Source organism: Bombus vosnesenskii, unplaced genomic scaffold (assembly GCF_011952255.1).
Source record: "Bombus vosnesenskii isolate JDL3184/JDL3185 unplaced genomic scaffold, Bvos_JDL3184-5_v1.1 scf7180000016281, whole genome shotgun sequence".
Classification (NCBI taxonomy): domain Eukaryota; kingdom Metazoa; phylum Arthropoda; class Insecta; order Hymenoptera; family Apidae; genus Bombus; species Bombus vosnesenskii.
This window is the reverse complement of record NW_022884350.1, coordinates 700,357-719,612: the sequence shown is the minus strand read 5'-3', so window position 1 is coordinate 719,612 and position 19,256 is coordinate 700,357. Positions and strand designations below refer to the sequence as shown.

General features: G+C 35.2%; 1 protein-coding gene across 1 annotated transcript in view; it reads right to left on the bottom strand.

Moving 5' to 3' along the window:
* LOC117242932 (cadherin-87A) overlaps window positions 1-19,256 on the bottom strand; it is a 539,676-nt gene that overhangs the window by 41,975 nt on the left and 478,445 nt on the right. The window contains exon 6 of the mRNA XM_033509995.1: window positions 2,976-3,233. Coding sequence (XP_033365886.1) covers window positions 2,976-3,233 — 258 coding nt within the window. The remainder of the gene's footprint in view (window positions 1-2,975; window positions 3,234-19,256) is intronic.

Sequence of the window (19,256 nt, the reverse complement as noted above, 5' to 3'; positions counted from 1 at the left end):
TCGCCAGCTGCATAATGACGTAACGACGTTTAAAATATTCGTTCACGTTAAAACGGGAAAATTATGGTGAGTATTAGGGCCAATGTGTAAGCTAATACATAGATACTTGATCTTTATACTGCAGTATGTGCTAGTATAGTAAACGTGCTGGATATAGTGAAATTTTCTTCATTGTTTTATAACGCGATATAATCAGTGTATGATTGTGCTTAATCTTTTTTAGACATTTTTTTCAGGCCAACTACTAGTTACATGGGACAAGATCTTTTTACGACGTAACTATGGTAATTATTGTAGGAATTTAAGTAGGAATGTTATTTTTGTTATTTCAATTCCGCTCATCGTTTATTAACATTTTAAAGTGTCACGTTTAATAACTTTTTAAACTGGCGCGTCCGATGATTGAAAAACTAATTGATAAATCAATTTCGGACGAAGCTTGTTATTGAAATTTGTTATATTTATTATAAATTTATTATAAATTTCTCCAAGGATCGATATTTCAATTTTTATTTCACCATTTATTTTATTGATCATTTATTTTATTAAACGACGTAAGCTCAATTTATTTATTGAAAAAAGTAAATGTTTCTCTTCAACGTTAGAACTCTCCAATTTTGCATGTTCTTCTCTCGAAAATGGATACAATCCCAACGTAAACTATTTCATTTTAAGAAAATTTCTCAGCTTTCGCGTTTTGGACGACTGTGACAGAGCTACACTATACAGCAACAATAGCTACATTGTCAAAAATAATCACAAGACTTGTGTAATATACGATAAACAATAAGTGGAACTGTAATAAAAGAAATACATTTGTATTTCAAGACTACATTTATATCCCAAAAAGATCTGGTCCCGTGTAACTAATAATTAGTTTAGAAAAAATTCATAAAAAACACCTGTTTCTTTCGTTGTTACAGGAGAATCCTCTCTTAATTGTTATTAATAAATAATTTGAATTAAAAATTTGGAAGAACTCATGTTCCTTCCATCATCGGAGAGCTCTAAATTAACTCGAACAAACAAATGGATTTGCAAAAATTGAAAAAACTATATCTCCGAATTTTGAAGATTAGTATTAGAGAGGTATTACACATTTAAATGATACGACGAATATTCTGATCGTTTTAAATTTCTCTTAAACCAATTTCAATTTTCGAAAGTTCTCACAAACGAGAAATCTTCTTTGGATAAGTAACACATAACCGTAAATGTGAATTTAAAAATGTTTCAGATATCATAATTTATCGCAGAAGATTTAAGTTTATATCAGATAATATGTTTAAAAGTTTCGTCAAATACAAAGTTCGTTCGCAAAGTCAAGCTGGCAAATTCTCTGGTTTTAGATGGTTTGCAATGGGTTTACACGGTTCGTTGAGGAAAATGAAATAACCATGTATGCAAATTTAGTTTTCAGTTTGTCGATGATTCAAGCAGTGGAGACAGCCAATTCTGCGCGACTATTGAATACAAAAAATAAAAATATATTGCGGACACGTGACAGCTAGAAAAAAATTAGTACTGCCTTTTTCAGGTTAAAAATAACACTTTAACGAACAAAAGTAAAATTGGAAAAAATAATAGTAAATTATCGAAGTTGTATAGCTTCTGTTACGTATTTCTTCGTATTTAATTTTTTCAAAATTAAAGAGATCAGTTTTAATTTACTAATAATAGTTTAAGAAATTGATATGTTTTTAAATATATTGAACTGACAAAATCTTTTATCGTTTACGGAAGGATTGACATTTATTTAATAATAAATATGTTTATCGAATCGCCAACAAGGAAGATATATCGAATGTTAATTACCTATCTATCTCTTGAAACTGTAACTTCCACCACACTGCTCATTAACTTAATGAAAGGCCATGCATCCCAGATGCGCACTAATTAAAAAGAAATTGAATCCTAATTGCTTTCAAAATGACTACCGGAAATATCATTAATTTTATTAACTATCAAATGCTGATCAATTAGTTAATCACTGTTTAACCCTTAATTTTAAAGATTAAAATCGTTTTACTTCATCCTATTTAATCGTATTTTTCACAGAAAGCAGAGCCTGGTATTTCATAGAGTATATTTGAGTATTTACAATACATCAGTAATGGTTTTGAAAATTTTCTAAATAGTAATACTCGAAGACAATTTTATGATTCATAATTTTTCACGAAATCATCATTTGAAACGCAATCAACGATATTAAAAATATTTAGAACTTCGAGGTTTGTTTGGCTATGGAAATTGGCTATTTGCATACACATATCCAAAGAAATATACGGAAATATTGTATATGTACATACAGTCGTTTAAATTATTATGCTGATTTATACTAATATATTTATAAAACCTTTTTCTATAATTTCCATGATTCGTACAAAGAAGCGAAGTTCAAGAGACGATGTTTATTTTCTTCAAACTTAAGAAACTTTCTAACAACATAAGACACTGTTAACCCTGGAACGATCGTAGCGGGTTTATCTCGACACAACGTGATATTTGCCAACACGCCACGTATGTAAAAATCATGTTAATTTTAAGCAGAATAAATACTGTTTATTTATATTTTGCTTCCGACTTACTCACATCTACGACTTATTGAAAAAATATTGTAAAAACTGTAAAACCATTGTTTGGAAAAAATAATGGATTATGTAAACAGAGAATCACGAAGAATCACGAAAGTACTACGAAAACGAGTTAAAATCTGCTAAAAAAAAGTTTAAAGCATAACTTAACTTAAGGCACAATATTTATTTTCGTAGTTGATGAAACGTTGAGGAACGATTTGATTCCTCCCGCAAAGTTCCTCGCAAAAAATAAGGATAGGAAAAATAAAAATAAGGAAACAGCAAGGTTTCAGTTCGCCGAGGAAGATATAGTGGAAACAAACGAAAATTTGATCAACGAATCGGGCTGCGATAAGTGCCCATGGGATATTAGCGGTGTAACGAGTATTAATGACTCACCTGTGGCTGAGGAACGCAGGTTAGATCTATGGTGTCGCCCAACAGGTCAGGATCCATTACTCTGATACCTGGAAGGATTGTCGAGCCAACTGGGAGATCCTCCTCGGCCACGGCCTCGTATGGCACGTTGAGAAAACGCGGAGGATTGTCATTTTCGTCCAGCACAATTACGTATGCATCTACGCCTACGATGTTCGGTTGTTGCCCTGTTGGCACTTCGTCTTCAAGCGTCACGCGGAATCGTATTGTATCATACTCCTGAAACAGGTAGATAATTCGCATAAATTGACTGAATTGCTGCTTCGAATATAATTCGTGAAAATATGCGCGTTTATTTGCAAAATTTATTAGAAGTAACGATCTCATGTTATTTTATAAATGTTTTAAATATATGTATATATGTAAATTCTATGGAATTCAAACTGCCCGGCAATCGACACTTTTTACTTTTCTTTTGTTTTACCGCCAGTCATTTGCTGAATAAAATAGATCACGAGAGAAGAACGGTAATTCAGGACTTGGAAAATCGATTCTCCATTTTCCAGGTAAAATTTGTAGTAGATTTGTTATTAACTGTTATTGTATTTAATTTAATTATGCCCAAAATAAATTCAATTTTCCAGAAACGATCGTCTGATTTATCCTAAGGATTTACGTTATTACGTATATATATATGTGTCTGTTATTGTATGGTAAATAGCGTATTTCAATCGATGTTTTTCGTTTGGTCAATTTGGTGGGAAGCATTTAAAGCCAGGACAATAATTCCGAAAATGGTAGATTTACGAAAATGACTATTTAGGGGAATAACGTGCTTCTCTGTTAACCTAAAATTTATTCTTAAAGAATACGCATAAAAAATTAACTATCCAATAATAGTTAAGAATACAGGAAAATACATCAAATTCTACCGAGAAGTATAATATGATGGAATAATAATAAATCTCGTTAAACAAGAAATCAGAGAGCAATAATTTTGAGAGTGACAGAAAGGACAATAAAATAAAACAAAGAAATTTCATTAAACAAAGATCTATTGTTACAATTAGAGAGTATGCAAGTAAGTTTGTTAATTTCGGACATAAATAAATAAATACCAAAAGTAACAGGTAGTTTTAAATAAAACATAATTTTATCCTGTGTACATATTATGTTTTTCCCAATACATAAGATTGTATCCTTTATTCGTAAAGCGTGTTTCTTCAAAATTTTATCAAATTTTATTATCAAGCTTTATCAAATTTTGTACCGTTCGGAATATTTATTTTAATTACAAGCACCGCTCGTTTGCAGATATTTCCAAGTTTATACTTTGTTGAGACAAAAACGAATTACAAGCGAAAGTTTAAACGTACCAGGCTACGATGCAAGTGCAAAAAATAGGGATCGTTGAAGTATGTATAATCGCGTTTTCTCTTGGGTCATCTTCCAGTCGATTAATCTTGGATAATGAACATTAATTGAGAGAAAAACAAACGTCGTTAAGGCCGATGGAACAGTTCGCCGCTTTTCAGAGAGTGGCACCTCGTTTGCCAACTTCTCAATTCTAGCGAGCAGACTTTTTTGACTGATAGCACCAAAACCACGTGCTTAAACGTTGTGTTTACATTTAAGCTTTTGCTGCACGGCAGCAATTTTCTTAAGCAGTCACTCTGATATCTACATACATAAATCTCGTTGTATTGCCTGCTGGAGGAGAAAACAAAGAGGACAATGGAACGAACGTCTTCAGTTCTTGCGTACAATTTTCGAGATAAATAATTACGATCGCATTACGTATATTTGTTTCATTGTAAAACGAAGCGAAGTAAACAAGTTTGCCTTCTCTCTAAGATGTTTATTTGCTACGTTATTCTACTTGATGTTGATATCTCTCGTTTTGAAACACTTGTTAACAGCATCGCTGTTACTTAATCTGCTGTGCGGCGGCTACTTGAGCGGCTTAAACAAAATCTCGTGGACTGTCCCCCAGAAAGCAATATCATAATATCGTTCTTTTTTAATTAAACTAAGTGATTTAGGACGCTAAATCTTTTAACGGCAGCTTCTCCTGGGACAAAGTATGCTAAGGCCACGAAAAACCAGACTCTCTCGGTTCCTCAAAATGGAAGGTAGTCGATTTTTGTTATTCGGACAGCTCTTATCAAATTGGATAATAAATATGAATAATAGCAAATTTTTATTCTACATAGGTAGAAGGACAAGATATTAAGTTCGATAGAACGATAATCACGTTGTGCTTCACGTAGTCAGCTACAAACGTCATCCCACACCCAAGTTCGAATCCCGACACCGTAGTTCCTGTTTTTCACGATTCCTAGATCACAAGACTCGTCCATGGATGGAAAGGAAAACGAAACCGATCGGAGATCACTTCCGGCTGTCATCAAGCGAAAAAAGTAGGGAAGATGATGGTGTTACACCCCGAGACGAAGAACTGAAGCTTCTTCTGTTGAAGAAGCGCGGAGATGTTGTACTTCGAGACATTTAGAAGCTCGAGAGAGGAGAAGAATAAAAGTACACGTAAGAGTAACTTGCAAATTATCAGAAAAATACATAATGATACATAAAAATACAAATTCTTTCTGTAAAATCAGATGTTTCTTTAACTTGTTGTCCCAGTCTCTTTGTTCGGTTTAATAAGAATTAGTCGAACGAGAAATAAATATCTTTCATTTTCCATTTAATAATTTACTTATTATTCTCAATGACAATTGATTGTAAAAATTCTAGCAAATAAAAAAAAAGAAAAAAAATTTTCCATTTGAATAAAAGGAGAGCATTTTTTTCTCCTTTAGCAGGCGTCACGGAATGATTTGTTGAAGCGTTTAATTAATAATACGTAACACTTTAGCACTCGGGATATCTGTGTATTAATAAACAATTTGCATAAAGAGTATATGTATGTATCTCTTATACATGTATGTACGTGTTCCATATGAATTATTATGAGAGTTTTCTTCTTTTCGTAATACAAGTCGATATTACCACGTCTGTGCATTGTTACGACACGTATTGTTATATTGCGATACTGTAAGTCTATTGAAAGTTTTATTGAAAGTTTGGCAAACAAATTAGCTCGTTAGTTTTGCTTTGGTATCTTTTCTTTGCTAGTTGCCTTTGGAATTCTTGTCTTGCTTTATCGTTCAACGACCATCAAAACATCCCAAATTAGAAAATTTACTGTAACCCATGGCTGCGGATTGCGTCATTTTAAGTGCATTTCCGGGTACCTGACACGAGTTACTAATAGAATTAGCTAATTAGCAACGAGCTATCCTAGCTTTGCCATCACAGGCTTTGCAAAAAGTTCAACGCGCAGAAACTGCACAGAGTCTTCAAATAGTTTTCTTGAATATAACATACGTCGCTTCTGTATATCTTTTACCTTGTAAAGCAAACGTCTATATACAGGGTGTCCCGAAATTTGTGATACAACCGGCAGGAAAATGATTGTAAGAATAAGTAGAAAAAAAGAATCTTTTTTCATTCAAAGGTTCGTTTTCGACAAAAAAAAAAAAAAAAAATGAGCTTGAAAATCCATCAGATAGCCGCGTATTAACTGGAAGTTTCGAATTATGAAACTTGTATTCGACTCTTATAGAAAGAAGATTAAAAAGAAAACACCCCACTGACCTCACTAAAGAAATAAAATAGACAAACTCGAAGATGATATCCTGCTGGGATAGCCATCCACGTCCTATTTAGCAATTAAATTAGAAAAATTTACTAAATATTCAGCTAGACAAATTGTAAAGTACAAATTAAATAATAATAATAAAAAGAACTTGTGTTTCTGCTGATGTTTGTATTATTACACTACTTTATTCTGCATTTAATTAGAATAATTTCGTAAATAAGGATGAGATCCCTAGTTTGTACGAGTCATTTTATTATCGTGACATTGTCCATGTTTGACAACGATCCATCTATTACTCCACGTTTTAACAATAATTTTAGCAACTATTTCTTTATTAATTATTCCTTCATTTCATTAATAATAATTAATTCAAAGGAAGCTTTAAACGAAAAAATGTTACTCCTTTTCTTCGACTTATTTCTAATAATCACCACTCGACCACCATGATTTTCAGAGTCACCTTGTATATTGGCTGCCAAAAGTTTCCAGCCACAGTGAAGTTCAGTATTTCCGCGTAACTTATATATTAATCAAATTCTTGCGCAAATTTTTACAATATCGTACTTTATGAAATACCTTACGTGCTACGCTCGCGGAATGAACATTCACTTTTAAAAACTCTTTAAGCGAAAATAAAATTAGCCACAAAATTATCTCGAAGTGCATCTATTTTGAAACCATTCGTGGCTCGTACATTGACGACAATCGATTCAAATGATTCAGACAGTGGCGAAAGAATAGCGTACTATTGGGTTGGCAACTAAGTGATTGCGGATTTTCTCATTACCACTTAATGACAAAATCCGCAATCACTTAGTTGCCAACCCAATACTTGGCTAACTTGGGATTTACAACTCGTAGAAGCAAGAAATCTACGCCATTCGAACGTTATAACGAGCATTATTAATCCTTTTGCTTCGAGCGTCGCTTACAGGAAGCATCCACAAGATGACCTGTGGGTACGAGCGCCACTTATAGGTGTCATCCACAAGATGACCTCTGGGTACGAGCGCCGCATATAGGCGACGACTTCTGAGTCCGGCATCCCATATATCCGGCATCCAAATGATGCATATACAAGTGCTATCTGTAGCCAATAATATATCTTTTCGTTATCGGCAGAACATTCTCTGTTGATTTTATTGACAAATTGGATTAATCACTTCTTAAAGTTACTCATTGTTCAAACAACATCAAAACGTTTCACGCAATATATTTCAAACATCCAAACGATCGTATACTGTTTTACGCTAAAAAATCTATTAAATTCATTGACAGTGAAACGATATTTCATATACGGTTCTTACAAGAATTATTGCTACTTAAGACTGAGGAAAACGTATATACAGCAAGCACGCACACTGTGCGTATTTCTGGCGCGCGTTTCCATTCAGTGACAGTACTTCGGTGGACTGGACTGTTGAAGCGAAAGGGTTAAAGTTGAAACACGATTCGACCAAGATGCTAAATTTGCATCTTGGTAATAGGAATTTCGCATGGTTACTTATTGCGAGTTTCGAATACTAGAGACACGTGAAAGGAACAAGTGGTCGAGTTCTAGCGAAAAGGGATGAAAGGAAGAGTGCATGGCCGTGCAAGGTATTAGATGGACGTGTCTGAATGTATTCTAGGAATGTTTGCATAGCTGGGCCAAAGTGAGCGAAAGAAAAGGTGGAATAGAGAAGAAAAGAATGCACAGGTGTTGGAGTACATTGCATGGAAGATGTGTGTCTGAGACAATGGCAGTCTTTGAATCTGTTTTCAGAGGACGTTTCGTTATACCTGTTTGAAAAAGTAAAAAGAGTTTCTTTCTTCCTTGCATTTTCCAAGCTGCTAAAACTAACGAAGTTATATCTATCGTTCGTGATCGACTAGAATTATTCATTAGAATTTTATTTATTCGAATTCTATGTAGAGAAGATACTCGTGTAGGATTAAGATATGAAATGTATGGTGCGGATTTGTTAAAGTTATTTGCAGGTGTTTCGTTAATACGACGAATTTTAATAATTTCGTGCTGGCTCGCACGGTTCTCTTCTACATCTAAATCAAAGTTTATAATATGCATGAAATTGAATAACAGTGAACGCAATAATAATATAATAATAAATAGGTCAAAGTTGATCAAAATAGGGATTTAAAGACCTGTTAAATATACATATATATACACGGTAAAGAAATTCGATTATTTATACGAGATGATACGATGGTTCTCCCTCGGATAATCGAAAATCGTAAAAGGAAAATTTTGATAATGTAATACTGTGCATGTATTTAGGTTTAATTAATTATTTAATCGACCGAAAGTTTGATTACCTGCTTTCACAATACCTGACTGTACTGTTTCCTTTCTGTACACTTCTATACACTTCCCTACTCTTTGTAAAAGAAAATTGATGATTTGTGATGACTTGAAAATTTCAAAAAAACATGAAATTATAGTACAGTTCACAACACCTCGAATGATAACCGAGACTACATTGTACGCACCAAATCGATGAAATTACTGTAGTGTTGAATATTATACCTAGTTTAATATCTTCGCAAATAACTCTTCGACTGTCTGAAATCTACTTCAGTTTTCACGAGTGTGTTAACACGCGTGGACAAAGACAGAGTTCGAATTGGTCACTGAACAATTTTGGAGATCGTTGTGCAACGATAGCACAACAGAAATTTAAACGTGGAATACGGCGATAACGCGCCAAAGGACATTCATGTGAAAGAGTCTCAAGAATTTTAGCGTGAATATCAAACCATAGAAGAAGCCACATCGGCAGCAAATTTGCCGACAAGTTAAACAGTCTGTCGGAGTTTCTAACTTACATTTTACATCTGCGAGCAACGGTTCACGTTTCAAGGCGGCAAATCGACTCGCGAATCATCGATGCTTTAAAATAGAACCAGTGACGTAACTATGGTTTCTCACGTTTTAGGCTGAAGCACGTTCCACATCAAATCAAAGGGCTTCTCTGAAGGATAGCGAAACTTCCGTAGTAACTTTGTCCTTTCGAAAACGTGCACCGTAGCCGTTCATGCATGCGTAATGGTCGAGCCACAATGCTGCTGGTTTTCGAGCAAGCGAATCTCGAATAACGTCGACCTAATTGTGCACGATCGTACGTGTACAATGCAACGCGAAGAAAATAACGAGACGTGGCAAGAAAGAACGTTTTCATGACGAAGGTGAACACACGAGGAGAATTGCTTAAGATGAATTTTGTAATACGAGAATATTCAGATAAAGCGTTTCTTTAAGAGGAATACAGAGATTTACAACTACCAGTTACACTTAATACATTGACGATCGTATACTCTGACAAAGCATATAACCTGAATGGGAAAATAAAATTGTAAAATTGAAAATGCGTATTTTAGCAATCGATTGAACAGATTCAAACGGTTGCGGAGGTTCGTTCTGATTTACATTTCGATTCGATATACATTTGTTGAATTACATGGGTGCCATTTCGTTCCACAACCTTCCCCATCCTTCACGCAATTTGAATATTCCATGCTCGAAGAATCTCTCAGGTTTTTCGGTGGAAAACTTTCCCATGTGATTTTTTATGTCGAACAAAGAGTTAAAAATCGGAACGAACTTCCCGAGCAGCATTTAACGAGTGTAATATTTTATTAAAAATCAACGGGCACATTTAAAGGTACTTTTAGTAACGTTTCTTAGCGTGATATGCTTGAAAACAGTTTTTCCGATGGAGAGGTGCTAAGCAAGATTTATTATTTTATTAAATTCCTCAAAAATCGGAATGAATCTTCCGAGCAATCAATATTGATAACGGTTCTAATATATTGATGACGGTTTCGTATTATTCCAGCATGTAATGTAAAAACACTTTTGTAACGTTTCGTTTATCGAATCGATTGCATTTCTTTACTGTTTTATTTAACAGTAGTTAACATTTTTATAGGACACCGTATGAAGTACGTAAAGTGTCAACGAGTTCCATTAACAAAATTGGAAAAAATTTGAGCTTCGCTTTTTTTATTTGTCTTTTACTGTTCTAATATTACATATTACGCGTTATAAACAAATTGTAAGTTTTTACAGGGTAAGAGACCGAGATTCCTTCGCTTGATCGATCTTTGCCGTTAAGTGCTCGAATCTGTAAACTTGGAATTTGAAGTAGATACGTGGCTAGTTAAAAAACAGCAAAAATAAACGAATTCGTCGTTGCAGAGTCTTCTGTAACACTCTGTCTTTTCGCGAGTGGTGTACTACGTTATTTCTTAATATTCCAAGTCGTGTTTCAACATCTAAAGTACGTAATCTTGGTATCTATTTTCAGTTATGTGTGACGTATTGCTTCTATTTTCACATTCCCAAATGACGATGAAATGTCAGATACTAGATGAAACTTTCCGCTTAGATTCCATTTCAATTGCTTGTTTAAATTCTATTCTATAAAAATATAAATTTGCAGAAATATCCGCTGTCTAATCGTAACTTGCGAATTATTAATTCTATGTTTATACAATTTTGTATCTTTATGAACGTGATTAAACAAAATCAAACTAGATGTTTTTCCACTTAGTAAATACCATCGTTTTCTATGTCTTTTAAATGTGCTTCATTAAGATAAAATGGATGATATTATAGATTTTTTTGTTTGGGCCTTTTTTCTATCGAAGGATAATATGTTTCTATAAAAAGATGGAAAATCTATAGATATAGTTACTTTCTTTGCGATGTATTTTTTGGCGTGAAAAAGTAGTAGATATTCATATTAGATACTTTCGTTATTTTATTATTGTTTATTATCAAATATTTTTGTTCCAAACAATCATTTACATATCTACTTACACACACACACACACGTATTTACTTACTCTATTTTTTTACTCTCACTGTTTCAATTATTCGTAAACTCAATTGCAGATTAAACTAAACCGATTAAACCTTTTTTTCTGAAATTCGAAGAAAGGCTGCTGCGAAGCGACATTTTCGCTCATCACTGATATTACTTATTCGCGTGAAAGAAAAACTCGTTGCAAAACCGAAGAAAGTTGAAACGGTAAGTTGACGCTCGGTGCATGTCCGCGGTGCAGCAGGAAGTAAAAAGAGACAGAAGCGTACAATTCAACGTAATGACTGCAATTTAGCGAGGGAGCAGGGGGTCAAGGATCCAAATACGATGCACGGTCTTATCATTATCACGCGCGTCACCGTGTTGCACACGTTGCCTCTCTCTCAACACGCGAGCGATCCGCGAGCACGGTAATTTCAACGTGACAGAGCCCAGAGAGGAAGTTCCTTTTCCGTCCGCGAAAACACGCCCCTTTGGATCCCGCATCCTCCTTGCTTTACCCTTCGCAGTTACATACCCTTCCCCGTCTCTCCTTCTTGTATCTCTGACTGTGAATAACCTTGGAAACTTCTCTGCTTCCTTTTTGAACCGACACAATCACGCGACTTTCTTCTCTACTCTCTTCGAATCTGTCTTTTTAGTCCGCGGTTCTCTTCCCGTTCTTTCCTTCAATTCTTTTCTTTCTTTCTTTCGCATCTCCCTTTTCATTTCTTTCCTCGTCTCGCGGTTCCGCAACGGTTCCAGATAATCCTCCTCTTATTCTTGAGTTTCCTGTCGGTTGCAGACAGAGGGACGGGACAACGTAACCACTTTCGAGGGACACAATGCGCCGACAACCCTGCCGCCTCGGTTTATCCCCGCGTCGTGCTACCCACTGCTCTGTTCGTCGTGTATCGCGGCTACGTGCAGAGAATCGCGATCCGCCGCACAAAAGCTCGACAAGACCCTGTTTCGCTCGGTTTTGCGCTTTTATTTCGACGACACGCTCGCGACAGCGGAGGTCCGTGCACGAACGGCAAACAGCTTCCGCGATCAGTCGACACTGTGACCTTCCCCTTTATCGATGCAATCGCAACGAGGTGCTGGTTGTGTCGCGACGTTTCCCCGAATTGCTCGACACCAGCACTTTATTAGCTTGCCACGTGACACTTTGACGTTGCTTATCGAGTTCAAAGGGAGTTGCGAAGCTAATAACACGAATACGAGATCTTAATTACAATATGGAAGGTTAATGGGATATTTGGAAATACACGAATACGTAAAACACACGTGATGCGTGAAAGTATGAACAATATTTGCCATATTTGATTATTTTATCGCATTTAGGAAAATCGTAGACATAACGTTTATCGAATGAAACGAATCTCTGTTTTGGTTTTAAGGTAGGACCTCGATTAACCTACTTAATCGAGACATGTCGAGGAGTTCTGATAAATCCAGGTTCAACGAATAATCGAGGCTCGAGGGCAAATAAATGAAAACGAGTTTTCTATCAGGTCTGTAAGTATGAAACCGAAATTTGCCTATAGATGACCCTAGCTGATAATTATCACTAAAATGCGTCATTGATGCCAAAAGTCTTTGTTGACATCTCACAAACATTTTCGACTCGGAACAAAGAAGTTTCATACAACAGCATGGTTTGTAATAGCGTTGAACATGTCAAATTTTGTGCCTGGAAACTACGATTTGCGGATAGCATTAATTTTCTGTTACCATTTGAAGAAAACTGCTGCAGAATCGCATCGAATGCTCGTCGAAGCTTACGGTGAGCATGCTCTTGGTAAATCACAGTACTTTGAGTGGTTTAAAAAATTCAGAAGTGGCAATTTTGACGCGAGGAACGAAGAACGTGGAAGACCACCGAAAAAGTTTCGAGACAGCAAATTGCAAGCATCGTTAGATGAGGATGACGCTCAAACGCAACAACAACTCGCTGATCGATTAAACGTGACACGAGAAGCCGTCTCCATACGTTTGAAAGCCATGGGAAAGATCCAGAAGGTGGGAAAGTGGGTTCCACATGAACTGAATGAAAGACAGCAGGAAAACCAAAAAACCACTTGCGAAATGCTGCTCGCCAGATACAAAAGAAAGCCATTTCTCCACCGAATTGTGACTGGCGATGAAAAGTCGATATATTTTGAGAATCCTGAGCGTAAAATATCATGGGTAGTTCCAGGCGAACCACCGACATCGACTACAAGACCAAATCGCTATGGACGGAAGACAATGCTCTGTGTTTGGTGGGATCAGAAGGGTGTGATCTATTATGAGCTGTTAAAACCTGGCGAAACCGTTAATACTGAGCGCTACCGACAACAAATGATCGATTTGAATCAAGCTTTGCGTGAAAAACGACCAGAATATCAAAAAAGGCAACACAAAGTAATTTTGCTTGATGATAATGCACCATCGCATACAGCAAAACCGGCCAAGGAAACGATCGAAGCGTTCAGTTGGGAAATACTTTCGCACGCGGCTTACTCACCAGACTTGGCTTCGTCCAATTACTATTTATTTGCATCGATGGGACACGCACTTTCTGACCAGCACTTCGCTTCTTACGAAAATGTACGAAAATGGCTCGATGACTGGTTTACCTCAAAAGAGCGACAGTTCTTTTTGGCGTGGCATCCACCAATTGCCAGACAGGTGGGAAAAATGTATAGCTAGCGATGGGCAATACTTCGAATAAAATATTTTTAATCATTTTCATACAATAAACTTGTATTTTCTATACAAAAATTCTGGTTTCATATTTACATACCTGGTATACCAAGATGAGCCTTTTATTTCCAAAAGATGTAATTGCTTTTGTACTATAACCATATTTCTCATTTGTAATACAATTATTTAATTAAATTATTTGCTCAACACTGCTTTTAAAAGTGTTTTATCATGCCATCCTCTCAGCATCATTAAACTCTCTGTTAGACTGAGTGTGTCTTCCTTATTCAAAAGATTGAAGCACCTTCTTTATGACTAATTTGTTCATTTTCTATAATCTCATCGATGGGCTAATTTTAGATAGCAGCGATTATATCACTGGATATAGCATCGTGTGGATTATTTTTGGGCAGCCGCACTTCTATGTTAAGTTCATCCACTTGCTCACTTGCTGATCCGGTATCGATCCACTGTGCGATTGTTTCTATCATTTATGACGGGATGTTCTGTATCGACAGTTTTACATCTGTAGAGCTCGAGTCATCATTTAATTATAGTCTGCACCTGAATTTTGTCCCATTGACATTTGGCACTCATATAAATATACGGGGTGGTTGGAAACTAGTGGTACAAGCGGAAAGGGGGTGATTCTACGCGAAAAAAGAAGTCGAAAATATAGAATAACATTTTTTTTTAATTTTCTTTCTTTTCTTTTTCTTTTTTTTAATTTTTCCACCGAGACAACGATCTACAGTGAGATCCGTTATAACGAGACGTGATAAAGTGCACGCGTACCGAGCGAAAATTTAAAGTCGATTTTCTCGAAAACAAAGCCTCAAACGAAAAATATTTATTCTATATCTTCTATTCTATATATTCTATATTTTCTATTATTCTATATTTTGAGGTATAGATGACAATCTTGGGTCATCAGCTGTAAAACACGTGTCCGTTGTAGCAACACTGAAGACTCTGGTATAAGGACAACTCGATGGACATATTAATGAGTCAATAACTAGTAAATACTCGGCGGGTTCGCTAGCTACGCTCGTAAAGGGCGTATGCGGTAGTAAGATGTCGCGCGTTCGAAACCACTCCTGGGCATATTTGCAAAGGTGGAAAACCAAATATCATCTTAGAAGTATTATACAACGGGCAAGGGGGTTTCCCGCCGCCCCCCCTTGCCTATTATGTTGTTGTGCTTTCTAGGAGTGTTTGGGAAGTACCCCCGGAGATTTCGGTCACTCACTCGTGCTGACTATACCTAGCCCCGCCCGTGGGGTTTCAGCCGATAAAAATCCGACACCCTTGTCCCGCTCCGTGCGATGAGATAAGGTGTGGATGAAGATTTCCCCACGTAAAAAAAAGGTTTTTTTTTTCCGGTATTACCCCGCGTCCTCTCCTCGGAGAGCGCGGGTGCCTATGAACGTTCCCTTCACGTAAAAAAAGTCTTTTTTCTTTTTTTTTTAATTTTTCCATCGAGACAACGATCTACAGTGAGATCCGTTATAACGAGACATGTTAAAGTGCACGCGTACCGAGCGAAAATTCAAAGTCGATTTTCTCGCAAACAAAGCCTCAAATGAAAAATTTTTATTCTATATTTTCGACTTCTTTTTTCGCATAGAATCACCCCCTTTTCGCTTGTACCACCAGTTACCAACCACCCTGTATAAGTATCCAATACCATTCATATTATTTAACAAATGAATCAATTTTCTATTTAAGTTCTATTTTGTAAATTATCTTACAAGAGTACAAATTTTAATTATACAACGAACAAAACAGATTATTGTGATTTTAACAAGATGTAACCATATTATGTAAGCATGAAATTTTAGTTATTTGACAAAAAGTTTCTTGTTAAGGGAGGCAAGTTTCAGCAATTTATACTTTGAATTACTTGCGCTCGTAAATAAAGCTCGTAATGTTTTTTTTCTCTATAACTGGGGATTGTAGTCTTAACCACGGAATGAAATTCTCCGCTATCTTTAAATTGCTTTGCAAAAACTTGCGACATTGATTGTTGCGGAAAGCAATAAAGAGTGATTAAGGAAAATTGTTCATCAAGCTGCGAAAGAAGTAAGTTCCTCTGGGTATAAGAAAAGTTGTCATGGTATATTGCATCAGCATTATGTTTTATATTTCTACTCTGGCCAGCTTTTTGATTTATAAAATTACAGCGGCAAGAAGAAAGTAAGAAAGAAAACGAAGGAAAGTGAACGCAGATGATCATTTCTCTAATTACGTAATATAATCTTCCATGAAGCGTTTACGATATCTTCTAAATTCATCGTTTTCAATTCTCTTCTAATCTCTTAAATAAATACAAGATTCTATTAACTTATGAATGGTAAACAATTTCGATACGCGGCATAGACGGAACGTTTAATAAACAATGTATTTATATATAAATTTTAAGCTTACGATCTACATTCCAACAAAAGTTTTCAATTTCACGAATAACAATACATTGTTTATCGTAGATATCTGCGAATAAAATTATTGTTATTTTAATTATTACAGTGCCATTTTTAAAAACCAACAACAATTTCTTACATTATTATCTATCTTGTAAATCGTGTTATTTACTAATCTGGCAAAAGATTCAAACAAGCTGCCTGTCTGTGAATTTCAAGAATTTCAAGTACATAATTTGAATCACCACGCAAGTTGGTTAGAAAAACTGATCTACTTTTGTAAAGATGTTCCGCAAACTTTGCTTTGGAGTTCGATACACACGAGAAGTTGATCTTATCAATTTTATTCATTTTCTTTATGAATACTACGTAGGTGTTCGTCTAAATGTCACAGTGCTGCGGATATTGCGACAAGCAAAAGCGACGATTAATTACCATTGCCGCGAACCCTCTCGCTCATCTACGTGTCTTAGCGTATAACTGAGAAGCAGCCCGGAAATGCGAGGTTAACAAAACTTCCTCGTCTGCGTCGAGAATCGCTGGCGAGAATTCTATCGCAAGTGAAGACTTGTGAGTATACTAACATCGACTGGAAAGGTCTCGTTAAATAACTAATTCCATTAATCGATTTTCTCTTCGAAATAATCTGAACGAGATTCCTCTTCGACGATAGATAAGACTAACAGATAGATCGTGGATACTTATGCATTTATGAGAGTTATAAAAGTGTGAAAATGTAGAGAATGCACGTAGTATGTAAGAATACGTGAAATATCAGAAATAAAGCTATGGTTATAATATCTAGTGGGTGGAACAAATGTGGATAAAAATTCTACATTTTTGTCTACGATCATGAAAGTATGAAATTGCATGATATTGATACAAATAGTAAGAAAGACGCAAGGAACGAGAATGAGCGAATGAAGAAATCTCTGGAAAATCCGACGAGCAGCTACTTTGATGGAAAAATGAGATCTGTATAATTCTTGTTGCCTCTTGGCGCATAAGATTGCAACGAGCTGCTGAAATCTTTTCCGTTTAATACGAATCTAAATAGATACAGGCTCGGTCAAGCTATTTTCAGTTGCTTAAGAATGTACGGATTCTTATAGAATCATACGATACGTTTAAAACTGTGAATAATCTAAAGATCTTCCAGAGCTCGAAATTTTAAGATTACGAACCATTGTTTCTACTTGTTGTAAAAGCAATAGTCCAACTAATTTGAGCAGGACAAATGTTATTTTCAAATGTGGTTTCTATGTTACGTGATTTTATCATTTATATTGCACGCGTATAATTATTTAATAATTTCTATTAAATTTCTTCATTTTTGTTCACAAACGTTTATGATAAATATATGAATAAAATATACATAAATATATGTAAGATATATATACATACAATATATTAAATGGATTTGGATGGAGCATAAATAAATAAATGGAAAAACTCTCTTTAAATAAATGTTTTTATATTGTCGAAATTACGATGAATGATATTAATATTGTCGAAAAAACGGAATTTGTTGACTAATCGTTTTGTACACATTTGCTAAGAAAGAAAAAAGAAAGAGAAATAAAAAATAAAGGGAGTTGATTCGTACAGCTGTTGGGGTACGTTGAAAAGAACATTGGAAATTTCAAGTTAGTACAGCATGTCCATTATCCAGCAAACCAAATAAGCAACGATGCTACTAATACATAGTTGTATACTTCTTTACAGGTGCACGAACATGGTCGTATGTTTTATGCAACGTCAGAGACAAACTAACTCGGCAGTTGTTGCATATCGAATAGCAAAGTTGAGGAACAGAGTGAAAGGGCAAGGAACACAAAGTGTCCTAAATTATTTCACTGACGAAGAAACGCGTCGTATATCGAAGACGCTATGCTCAACGCTGTTGAAAAGTTTCATTTTTACGAATTGATTTAGCAATAATTATTTCTAATAAATTATAACTACTATGATCTTCGTGTAAAATGTAGATAACAGTAAAATTGTAATATTAACCCCTTGAAAATACGACGAAATCTTACGTGAATCGTGTAGCTTGCATAATAATAATAACAATAATAATAATAATAATAATAATAATAATAATAATAATAATAATAATAATAATAATTAAGAAATAGAAATATGAAGGAGCGAAAACAAAAATATATATTACACGTCGTGGTGTTGAAGTTAATGGAACGATCGATGATTGTAACATGAAGTAAAAATTAATATAATTTTCTTTCGATGAATTTGTCGATGAATTTTAGAGTGCGTTTTTTAATTCACAATTAAATTAAATTATCAAAATAAATTTAAACTGATGTATTAATTTACTAAAGTTTAGTGATGTACATGTAACATAATGCTAATTACCATGGGTCTTCTGCAACAGGCATTAATTTCACTCATTAACGAAAACCGTTTTAATTGATTCGTTCGATCCGGGCCGGAAAATTAGTTAATAGAAATTCCAAAATTTTACAATCTGTAATTTCTGGCTACTTTTTCATGAAACGATCCGTTTTTAAGAAATCCAATGGAAAATGTAATTTCACGGTAATTTTCAAAGTATGCAGTTTGTGCAGAACGACTTTCGAACGTGATGCAAAAGGAGACCTTTGCCTGAACCGGTAGGAGACGACACATTTAACGAATTCTTTCACGAATAAGAAATTTCGTCTATTGGGTACAGTAGAAGCGTTTTATCGTAACACTCGTTACT